We start from the raw sequence: 12,371 nt of genomic DNA, 5'->3' as shown, positions 1-12,371 counted from the left end.
CACTCCGAAGACAGGGACCACATGAGGTTAGATACAAAGTAAAGCCTCTCTACACTGTCCCCCATCAAACACTCCCTGGACAGAGACAGAACGGGTTTAGATGCAGATACTGCTGCCTGGACTGGAGGGCAGGTCTTATGAGGAAACGTTGAGTGAGCTAGGGCTTTTTTCATTGGAGCGAAGAAGGATGAGAGGTGACTTGATAGAGGTGTACGAGATGATGAGAGGCATAGATAGAGTGGATAGTCAGAGACATTTTCCCAGGGCGGAAATGAGTATTACGGGGACGCATAATTTTAAGGTGATTAGAGGAAGGTATTGGGGAGATGTCAGAGGTAGGTTCTTTACACAGAGAGTGGTGGGCGTGTGGAATGCACTGCCGGCAGTGGTAGTGGAGTCAGATGCTTTAGAGACTTTTAAGTGACTCTTGGATAGGCACATGGAAGACAGTAAACTGTAGGGTATGCAAGGTAGATTGATCTTAGTAGAATAATGGGTCGGCATAACATCGTGGGCCAAAGGGTCTGTACTGCGCTGTATTGTTCTATGTTTTATGTTCTATGTAGAGTAAAGCTTCCTCTAAACTGGTCACGTTGCTAATGCGCACAGCGTAACTTTACTCTTAAACCATCTCTGACTGAGCACTGCCTCGCTGAAAGCCGCTCTGTGCGAAAGGAAGGGATAGCCATTTCTGAACATCATCATTCTGTGAAGGAAGAGGTCTAGAATTTATCTGCACTATATCGAGCTGAACAATTTAGCGTGAGTCACACAGAGGGAGCAGGCCCTAGATTACTGACCACACAGTTCCTCGTATGTCTAGTGAGTGACATTTGTTCATTCTCCTGCCTCTTGGCCTTCTGCTCAACCCCATCTTCTCCTCACCAGATAAAAATATTTATGCTGCAAACCCTTTATCTCGAAACCCTGATTTCCTCTCGGTCTGTGGGCTTAAACGATCATTTAAATAAAGAAATTTAATCTCTTGTCACTTGCATGTTCATTGACCAGTCAGGCAGGAGTAATATTTTTCTTCTAATGTCAAATGCTGCTATCAGTTCTGAAGAAAGGTCACTGGACTTGAAACATTAACTTCTGTTTCTCTCTCGACTGATGCTGCCAGATCTGCCAAGTTTCTCCAGCAAGTTTCTGCTTCAGATTTCCACCATCTGCAAGGTTTTGCTGATATTTAATTTCCCTCTTGCTAGTCTCTGTTACATGGCTGCCTAGTTTCCTGTTTAAACACTTTGTGGGAATCAAAACCGAAAGATGTAGGTACAGGAGTAGGCCGTTCGGCCCTTCAACCCTGCTTCACCATTCAATAGGATTATAGTTGATCTGATATTCCCCACATCCTTTGCCTGTAACCCTTCGTTCCCTGACTGATCAAGAATCTATCTATTTTAGCTGTAAATATACATTTGGACTCTGCCCCCCACAGCTCTCTGTGGTAAGGAGTTCCAAACACTCTCACCCCTCTGAAAGAAGAAGTTCCTCCTTAGGTCAGTTGGGCTCCCTTTATTTTAAGAGTACGCACTCAGGTCCCTTACTCTCCTATGACGGAAAACATCCTCTTTGCATTTACGCTGTCAAGCCCCTTAATAATCCTACACGTTTCAATGTGATCACCTTTCATTCTTCAAAAGTCCAGTGAGTAGAGTCCGAATCCGTTTAACATTCGCTCATAAGACAATCCCTCTACACCAGGGATCATTCTAGTGAACCTTCAACTGTGAATTGGAACAATGCTGTGAAATGATCTTTCTCTCCTTCCCCCTCTGTGGAAACAGTGCAGGCACCAATCCTTCCTTGTATTCATACCTTCTGATGTTTGTTCTGAGAACTAGAGGGTGGCACAGTGGCTCAGTGGTTAGCGCTGCTGCCTCACAGCACCAGGGACCCAGGCTCAATGCCACCCTCATGCACTACCTGTGTGGAGTTTGCACGTTCTCCCCGTGTCTGCTTTGGTTTCCTCCACATACTCCAGTTTCCTCCCACAGTCCAATAACGTGTACTTTAGGGTGGATTGGCCATGCTAAACTGCCTATAGTGTCCAGGGATGTGCAGGACAGGTGGATTAGCCATGGGAAATGTGGGTTTACAGAGATGGGGTAGAAGGTTGGGTCTGGGTGGGATGTTCTTCAGAGGGTCGGTATGGACCTGATGGGCCAAATGTCCTACTTACACACTGGAGGGATTCTATGAACTAGACTGGGTAAACAGAGAATGTTCCCAACAACCGGTGAGTTCAGAAACAGGGGGTCATAATCTAAAGGAGATGAGGTAGGACTGAGATGAGGAGAAATATCTTAACCCAGAGAGTGGGGAGTCTGGGTAATCCTCTGTCACAGAAAGCAATTGAGGCCACAACATTGTATGTTTTCTGGAAGGAGTTAGATATAGTTCTTAGGGCTGAAATGACCAAAGGGTACAGGGGAGAAAGCAGGGAGCAGAGGACTCAGTTGGATGATCAGCCGTGATCCTATTAAATGGTGCAGCAGGCTCAAAGGGCTGAATGGCCTACTCCTGTTCCTATTTTCCACGTTTCTTCCTGCAAATGTAGAGATACAGCCTGAGTTGCGCCACCTATGCATATAAGGGTAGTGACTTTAACAGCCTGGTAACTGATGTCACTGGGCGCCGCTTTGGCCGAGTAGGTGGCCATTTTGGTGGCCACCTCATGTTCAGGCCAATTATTTTGCTCTCCTCCCCCCTGAATAAATAAAGGCTACTGTGTTCGGTTTACGTCTCCAAAACGGCTTCATTAAGCCTCGGCGAAAGCCTTTGCCTGCTGGGCCTTCCATCCTGAGGATCACGTGCACAGCTTGGACAGAGGCAGGGTCGTCATCACATGTGCCAACTACAGCGGGGGATGGCTCACACACGCAGGATGTCTTGTCCCCTCTCCAGCCATTTCCCACGTCAGCTCTCAGTCCAATGGCTCTCCCGAGGAGGTTAATCACCCTATGCACCCCACCAAAATCCTCTGCTTTTGCTCTTTCATCTACTTCCCACACACTTAGGGCCTATTCATACAGGCTGCAGGAAAGCAGCAGGACCAATCTCTTTGATCAACCCTGGAAAAATACTCGGGTTGCGATAAATGTGAGAAAAACTCACTGGTGGGAGGGGAGGGGTGGTACAAACTCTCAGTGATGTCGTGGAAACTTTCTTCCCTTCTAATTCTCAAATTTCTTGCTTTGAGAGCCAGAGATTTTTATCTGGAAGCATCGGTGAGGCCTTGCCGGATTTGGACATCAATAGAAAACTTGTCTCCAGTGATTAATTCCAATCGTCATTAGTCTTCCTCACACAATCTCACAGAAGCATCACACAACATCCTTTCCATGTCCTTTTCACGAAGGGGGCGGGAATGTTACCAGACTCGCAATCCAAAGGCCCAGTGTTCCAAGGAAACGGGTTCTCATTGCACCACGCCAGCTACTGTAGCTCAGATCCATTTAAATAACATATTGAATTTATCAAAGTGATAGCTAGTCTCAATAAAATGTGCAATTCGGAAACTGATCTTGCTCATTGACATCCTCCTGATGTCTGCAGCCCCTGGGACTCCAGACGCAAAACATTGTGGTCAACTCTCTGTTGACTTGAAATGGCTCTGTGGGTGGGAGCTGTTTCCTTGACAATGTCCTCATTGAGCACTAACAGGGTAGGAATGGAGCAAGGTCAGCACAGCTTTCAGCTCTGTCAGAGAGTTAGTGCTGAGGGAGCAGGCACTGTCATAGGGCCAGCGCTGAGGGAGTGAGCACTATCAGAAGGTCAGTGCTGACAGAGCGCCATAAAGTCAGAGGGTCAGCACTGAAGGAGCAGGCACTGCCAGACGGTCAGTGCTAAGGGAGCACTGGACTGTCGGAGAGTCAGTGCTGAGGGAGCGCCGCACTGTTGGAGGGTCAGTGCTGAGGGAGCGCCGCACTGTCGGAGGGTCAGTGCTGAGGCAGCGCCGCACTGTCGGAGGGTCAGTGCTGAGGGAGCGCCGCACCATCGGAGGGTCAGTGCTGAGGGAGTAGGCACTGTTGGAGGGTCAGTGCTGAGGGATGCAGTGTTTTTTCATGTTGAGATGATAGGGTCCAAGAGCCACTTTAAGAGGATGTACAGGATCCCATGACCACTCTCAGAAGAAGGGAAGGGGGAGGTTTAGAAGGGGTTTTCTGATCTGGATCATTTATTACACTGCCATTTGTGGGAGGTTGCTTTGTGCAAATTGGCTGCCATACTTTTTCATTCAATGGGATATGGGCTGTCACTGGGTGATCCAGCATTTGTACCTGTTGAGTGGAGTGGTTTGTTAGGCTCGTTCAGAGGGTCAACCACATTGCCATGTGGGGTCTGGAGTCATGTGTAGGCCTAGACCAGGTGAGGGGGTGCAGGTTCCCTTCCTTTAAGGGGCATACTTTCAATGATCAATGACAGCTGTCATGGTCACTACCCCCAAGACTGGCAATATAGTCAAGGTTTGATTGAATGAATTTAAATTCCTCACCATGCACTTGGTGTGTGAGGGGGTGAAGATGTTTTGTGAAGGTGCTGAGGTAGTGAACAATATCTGGACAACAGATGTGTTTGAAGTTGACACACTGATGAGGGAGTCTAGGACCATAGGGTATAGTCTCAGAGTAAAGGGGCGCTAATTTAAGACTGAGATGAGGAGGAATTTCTTTTCTCAGAGGGTTGTGAGTGTTTTGGAACTCCTTGCCACAGAGAGCTGTGGGGACAGAGCCCTTGTTTAAGGCTGAGGTAGGTTCTTGATCAGTCAGGGAATCAGAGATTACAGGGAAAGGGCAGGAAAGTGGACATAAGGAGCATTGGAATTGGAGTGATCCTACTGAGCAGGCTCCAGGGGCCAAATGGCCTCCTACTGTTCCTATTTCTTGAAGTCTTAATCATTAAGTAATGCTTCCAAAGGCCACAAGATGACAGTGGTGCATCAATGTTCAACCACATTGCAAATTTGCTCTGTGCCCTGATCGTAAGGTGGGATTCAGGGCACGAGGAATTGAACCAACAGTCAACCTGGCTCTCCTAATTGCTGGGCAGTGATTCACCCCGAGGCTGGGGGTTTTGCAAACCCCTCCAGCTGAGAATAACTCTGTCCATGCCAGCAGATGCCTCCCAGGCCTCCTCACCCAGATCCTGAACTGGTTAATTCTCAGATCTTGTTCACACTGCACTGTACCTGGGGTCTGAGACAGACAGGGAGAGAAACAGACCTAAGAGATACCAGAGAGGGGACTGAGACACACCAATCAATGTACAGGTATCTCCCTGAGAGAGAGAGAGAGACGATTGAGAGACACCAATCAATGTACAGGTATCTCCCTGAGAGAGAGAGAGATGATTGAGAGACAACAGTCAGTGTACAGATATCTCCCTGAGAGAGAGAGAGGGGACTGAGAGACACCAGTCAGTGTACAGATATCTCCCTGAGAGAGGGGGGGGGGGGGCGCCTGAGAGACACCTGTCAGTGTACAGATATCTCCCTGAGGGAGAGAGAGGGGACTGAGATACACCAGTTAGTCTACAGATACCGCCCTGAGAGAGAAAGACGTGCGGGGGGAACTGAGAGAGAGAGACAGAGAGTGGGGTCTGACAGACACCAGTCAGTGCACAGATACCTCCCTGAGAGAGAGAGAGAGAGACAGTGGTGGGGAAGGGACTGAGAGTCAGCAGTTTCTGTACAGATACCACCCTCAGAGAGATAGATGGTATTGACAGACACCAGTGTACCGATATCTCCCTAACAGAGAGGAGAGACAGAGTGACATCAGTCAGTGTTCAGATATCTCTCTGATAGAGAAGGAAGCGGACTGGACACCAGTCAGTGTACAGATATCTCCCTGAGTCAGAGAGAGAGAGGGGACTGAGAGACACCAGTCAGTGTACAGACATCTCCCTGAGAGAGAGAAAGGGGGCCTGAGAGACACCAGTCAGTGTACAGATATCTCCCTGAGTCAGAGAGAGAGAGAGGGGACTGAGAGACACCAGTCAGTGTACAGACATCTCCCTGAGAGAGAGAAAGGGGGACTGAGAAAAACCAGTCAGTGTACAGATATCTCCCTGACAGAGACAGAGAGGCGACTGAGAGACACCAAACAGTGTGCTGATGTCTCCCTCAGAGAGAGAGAGAGGGGACTGAGAGAAAACAGTCAGTGTACAGGTATCTCCCTGAGAGAGAGAGGGTGGGGACTGAGAGACAGCAGTTACTGTACAGATATTTCACTGAGAAAAAGGAGAGGGGACTGACAGACAGTAGTTACTGTACAGATGTCTGCCTGAAAGAAAGGCGACAGAACAACACCAACTTAGGGATTGAGAGAAAGAGGCACTGTAACACTCTCTAGTCACTCAATTGGTGAATGCAGTTAGGGGATGTTTCAACACGGCTGGTGTTGAGAGCTGTGAAGTCTTCCACGGTTGAATAGGACACATCCAGGTTTCAGGGTGGGTTTGTAGAAAGCAGAAAGCTCCTACCACTGGCAGAGGTGCCCAATGTTCCAGCAGTCCCCGTGTGACCCTGTAACTAACTGCCTGGTGCAAGCAGGGCAGCCTGGTGAACAAGGCCCTCATTATTGTGAATGTTCTGATAAGCTGGGTCCTGTATTTACCCAGCCCTGCTGTTATCAGCCTCCGCAAACAGCAGGAAGTTGTAAACTGCGTTATGACACCTGCCTGCTGCGTGGGCCTCAGCCATCAAGCCCCTGGTCAACTTGCTGCTCTAAGCAAGCTGATCAGCCGCAGGGGCTGCGCAGCAGGGCAGGGGAGAAAGCTGGCGAGAATCAGTGGAGATGTGCTGACCCATTCAGTCACCAATGGGTTACAGACTGGGAGAACAACAACTCGAAACTCCCTGGTTGCTCTTCCACCACTGACTAGGCCAGGGACTAGTCTACAGAACAGCAACCTCAATTCACAACACGTAGAATAAATGACTGATAAACTGCACAGGAATTGGGTCCATGCGCATGGGCTGAGGACAGGTGCAGCACAGGGTATGATACAGAGTAAAGCTCCCTCCTTACTGTCGCCATCAAAAACTCCCTGGACAGGGACAACACAGGGTTAGATACAGACTAAAGCTCCCTCTACACTGTCCCCCATCAAAATACTTCCAGGACAGAGACAGCATGGGGTTAGATACAGAGTAAAGCTCCCTCTACACTGTTCCCCATCAAACACTCCCAGGACAGTGATAGCACAGGGTTAGGTACAGAGTAAAGCTCACACTACACTGGCCCCCGTCCAACACTCCCAGGACAGGGACAGTATGGGGCCGATACAGAGTCAAGCTTCCTCTATGCTGTCCTGCATCAACCATCCAAGACAGATACAACGTGGGGTTATACACAGAGAACAGCTCTTTTAAACTGTAAGTAAAGCTCCCTCTAATCTGTAAAGTGAAAGTAAAGCTTCCTCAACATTATTCTGATTAAGACAGAGACAGCATGGTGTTGGATAAAGCAGAAAGCTCCCTTGATGCTGTCTGAAACATTTGATGCACAGGTACTTAGTAGGAGTTTGAAATGTTTATGTTGTATTTAAGCTGTGGAGTAAAAATGGGAGGTCCATTTTAAAGATGTAGCAGATTTCAAAACTGCTTCCAGAAGGAAGGAGCCTTGGCGAGTCACTGCAGTGCATCTTGTAGACGGTACTCATGTGCTGCTGTGCATTGGTGGTGGAGGGAGTGAGTGTTGAAGGTGGGGTTTAGTGTGTGGATCAAGCAGGAGGTGGCTGCTTTGTCCTGGATGGTGTTGAGCTTCTTGAGTGTTGTTGGAGCTGCACCTATCCAGGCAAGTGGGGAGTGTTCCATCACCCTCCTGACTTGTGCCTTGTGGATGGCGGGACAGGCTTTCGGGGGGAGTCAGAAGGTGAGTTACTCACCACAGGATTCCCAGCCTCCAGCCTGCTCCTGTAGCCTGTATTGATATGGATGGCTCCAGTTCATTCTGGTCAATGATATTCCCCAGGATGTTGATAGTGGGGGTATTCAGTGATGATAACGCCATTGAATATCAAGGGGCGATGATTAGATTCTCTCTTGTTGGAAATAGTCATTGCCTGGTCCCTGTGTAGTGTGAATGTAGCTTGCCACTTGTCAACCCAAACCTGGATATTGTCCAGGTCTTGCTGCAGTTGGACACAGACCGCATATGAACATTGACTGCTTTAGTATCTAAGGAGTTGTGAATGGTACTGAACATTATGCAATCATCAGCGAACATCCCCACTTCTGACTGTATGAAGGAGGGAAGGTCATTGACGAAGCAGGTCTGGCCTGGGAAACTACCCTGTGGAGCTGTATTCTGGTATCTCTACCTCTGAGCCGAGTCCCACCTGCTCCTGAGGTGTGCAACAGCATGGCTCAGCAAAATATCTACCCTGAGGAGCTCCTGCTGAGATAACTAACAACCACAACCATATTCATATCTCTCTCTCACTGCTGGTCTCCCTCTGTCCCTCACTCACTATCTCTACCTATCCCTCTATTCCCTCTACCTATCTCGACTCCTGCTAACACTCTATCTCTTTACATCCCTCCCACCTTTTCTCTACATTCCTATCCCACTCTTTTTCTCCCTTTCTCTCTCTTACTCCTTCAATTTCCCTTTTTCTGTACCTTCCCCACCCTGTCATTTTCCCTTCCTCGTTACCTTTGCCACTCTTGTACTGCCTCTGTCTCCATCCTCCTAACTGTTCCTCTTTATCTCCCCACACACTGTCTCTTTCTCTCTATCCCCGCTATCTCTTCACCTGTCTCTCTCTCTCCCTCCCTAGCTCTCTCACTCCCACTCACTCTGTTCACTCTCCGTTCCTCCTATCTCAATCACCCTCTCTTCCTATACCTATGTCTATCCCCACCACTTTCCCTCCCTCTCTCCCTCTAGGCCTACCGCCTGTCTCAATTACCTCTTTGTTCTACTATTTCTATCACGCATTTCTTTCTCTCTCCCTCCTTTTCTCCTTCTGTCTTTCCTTATCTCTATCCCTCATCTCCATCTCTGTTTCTGTCACCTCATTTCTATCTCCTTCTTCTCATGCTATCCCCTTCCGTCTCACCACTTGACTGTCACCTTGTCTCTCTATCTCTTTCATCCCTCCCTCTCTCACCCCATATCTGTCCCCATCTCTCTCCTTTATTCTCTATACCCCTCCCTCTCACCTTGTCTCTCTCTATCTCATTATTCTCCCTCATCCTTTCTGTCTCCCATCTCTATTACCTCATCTCTATCCCTCTGTCCCATTAACTCTCTCTACGTTTTTTCCTCTATTCCCAGCTCTATCCTTCTCTCCATCTTTACCTCCCCATTTCTACCTCTCTAACATCTTGTCTCACTCACTTTCTATCCTACTTCCTCTATCCTCTGCCTCTCCATCTCTATATCTGGTCCCTCTCTAACTGCCCCCGTTTATACCCTCTCACCATTCCCACCTCTCTCTATCCTCCCCCCTCTCCACCTGTCTGTCCTTCTATCTCTCTCCCTCTCTATCCATTTCCCTGTCCCTGTGACTCTCTCTCTCTATCCACCTGCCTGCCCCTCTGTCTCTCTCTATCCACCTGCCTGCCCCTCTGCCTCTCCCTATCCAAATACCTGTCTCTCTGTCTCTCCCTATCCGCCTGCCTGTCCCTCTGTCTGTCTCTCCCTCTCCACCTGCCTGTCTCTTTCTCTCTCTCTCCCTATTCACGTGGCTGACTCTGTCTCTCTCTCTCTCTCTATCCACCAGCCTATCCCTCTGTATCTCTCTATCTCCCTATCCACCTGCCTGTCCGTCTCTCTCTCTCTCCATCTGCCTGTATCTCTGTGTCTATCACTCTCTCTCCCTCTCCACCTGCCTGTCTCTCTCTCTCTCCCTCTCTGTACACCTGCCTGTCCCTCTCTTACTCTCTCTCCCTCCCTCCCTCCGTCTACCTCTCTACAACACCGCCTCCCTTTCCGACACGTGTTGCCGATGCACTGGGAGAGACTGCATTCACCTGGGCGGTGCTAGACTTCGTGAGAAAAGAATGTATTTGTGTGTCGGGTAAGGGAGGTTGGTGTGGTGGTGGGAGGTGGGGGGAGAGAAAGAGAGAGAGGGAGGGAGAGAGATAGAGACACAGAGAGAGAGAGAGAAACTACTGAGCGTCTCAGAAGTGCCGAGCAATGGGCAGGCTGCAATTAATCACACTCCAGCTACAGAGCGGAGATTTCAAAGCACCTCCCCTCTGTACCTGAGGAACTAATCTGTTAATCTGATTATTGGTTAACTCTGAGGTGAGGCTTTCTAAATGTGACAAATGTTTTGTTTTTGCTCTTTCTGGTCAATGTGGAGGCAGGTAAAAGCTCCAAAAGTATTTGCACAATGAAAGCTTACTCTCTCTCTCTCTCTCTCTCTGTGTTGAGGTAAAGCAATTGTGAAGATATTTGTGAAAGAGAAATTTGTATCAGAACTTCCTCCTCCAGTTTGCTGTCAGTGATCTTGCAGTAGTCGGTGTTTCGTTCAGCGAAACCTTGAAGGAAAAGACACTTCTTTCTTTCTCCTCTGCCTTTTTGGAGGACTTTTTTTTTCCCTTGGGGGTAAAAAAAACCAGATTCCTCCCACAGAGATCAGGAAGAGAAACTGGTTTCTGTGCAGTGTGTGCGTTCTCTACCCCAAGTTCAGACATGCACCTGCAGAAGACAGTGAAATTCAGAAATGCCAGTGCTACCTGCCTCGACTGCCTGAGCTTGGATTGGAAAACCTTCTAGCTAGTGTTAGGTAATCTCCACAACCTGCCAAGACTCCCTGACAGTGCCCAGGAGGCTGTGAGAGTTTCTTCACCAGCTCTGGAATTGTTTGAAGTCTGCATCTCTCCTGGTTGGAAAAGAGGGGGGAGAATCTACGCTTGCATGAAGGGGCAGTCAGTCTGTGATCTGGTTCACACACACAGGTCCCTGCAAACATCCATGCAGGGATTGACAGCATGGAGTTGAGGCTGAATCCAGGAATGTACAACACTCTCCTCTGCATCGGGATGGTCTATTTAGGAGCTGGGTAAGTCTCTCTCGCTGTCTTCTGTCAGTCATTTATCTGGGCAGCTCTGAGGACCATATCCTTAATTTTAAACAACCTCAAGAGAAAATAAAATGCAGACCCCTCTATAAACTCTCCCCCAACAATCACTCCCAGGTCAGGGACAGAACAGGATTAGGTACAGAGTAAAGCTTCCTCTACACTGGCCCCAACAAACATACCCAGGTCAGGAACAGCATGGGCTTACATACAGAGTAAAGCTTCCTCTACATTGGCCCCATCAAACACTCCCAGGACAGGGGCAGCGTAGGATTAGATACAGAGTAAAGCTACCTCTACACTGGCCGCATCAAACACACCCAGGTAGGGACAGCACAGAGTGAAAAGCCCTCTACTCTGTCTCTCTGTCAAGCCCTCCCAGGACAGGGAGGGCATGGGGTTAGATACTGAGTAAAGCTCCTTCTACATTGTCCCCACATCAACACACCCAGGACAGGGACAGCACAGGGTTAGATACAGAGTAAAGCTTCCTCTACACTGCTCCCCCAACAAACACACCCAGGACAGGTACAGCACAGAATTAGATGCAGAGTAAACTTCCCTCTACACTGCTCCCCCAACAAACACATCCAGAACAGGGAGCACGGGGTTAGATACAGAGTAAAACTTCCTCTACAATGTCCTCCATCAAACATTTCCAGGAGAGGGACAGGAGGGGGTTAGGTACAGAGCAAAGCTCCCAGAGGATTTTAAAAATGTGGTGTTGAAGGGCTGGGGAATGTGTGTGTCAGTGAGCAGAGGTTTGAGTCGAGGGGTGACCGGGTTCAATGTGAGTTACGACACCGATGAACTAAAGTAGTTGGGTTTGGGATGAGATGGAGATTCCAGATGTTGGAATGTGGGAGACCAGCCTGGAGTGATTTGGAAAAGTAGAGTTTGGAGGAAACGAGGGCACAGATGAGGGGTTTAGCAGCTCATGAGCTAGTAGAGGGGCAGAGACAGGCAGCATTAGAGCAATGGAAATGTGTGATCGTATTGATGGTGGGGGTGTGAGTTCAGAAACTGGGGGTTCAGTGCCAGATTAAGCTGGCGAACAGTGTGGTTCAACTTCACACCCTTAGCAGAAAGCGCAAGGGTATTATTGCTTGGGAATGCAGCTTGGAGTAGGGTCTGGAAACAATGGCTTCAGCCTTCCATACATTTCACTAGAGGCATTTCCCTCAGTACTGGATGTAAGAGAAGCAGGATGACCATCTAGACATTGTAGAGGCATAGAGGGAGGTTTACTGTCCATCTAACCCTGTGCTGCCCTTGTCCTGGCAGTGTCTGATGGGAACAGTGCAGAGGAAGCTTTAGTCTGTATCTAA

The 12,371-nt window shown here is 48.7% G+C and overlaps 1 protein-coding gene across 1 annotated transcript in view; it reads left to right on the top strand.

The window, feature by feature from the left end:
* Positions 1-11,005: 11,005 nt before the first annotated feature.
* The window catches only part of LOC109920083 (protein Wnt-7b-like), a 16,230-nt gene continuing 14,864 nt past the window's right edge, over positions 11,006-12,371 (top strand). The window contains exon 1 of the mRNA XM_048619926.1: positions 11,006-11,025. Coding sequence (XP_048475883.1) covers positions 11,006-11,025 — 20 coding nt within the window. The remainder of the gene's footprint in view (positions 11,026-12,371) is intronic.

The sequence above is a fragment of the Rhincodon typus genome, chromosome 44 (genome assembly GCF_021869965.1).
Source record: "Rhincodon typus isolate 14 chromosome 44, sRhiTyp1.1, whole genome shotgun sequence".
NCBI classification, from domain to species: Eukaryota; Metazoa; Chordata; class Chondrichthyes; order Orectolobiformes; family Rhincodontidae; genus Rhincodon; species Rhincodon typus.
The sequence above is the reverse complement of the archived record's forward strand: the minus strand, read 5'-3'. Positions and strand labels throughout refer to the sequence as shown.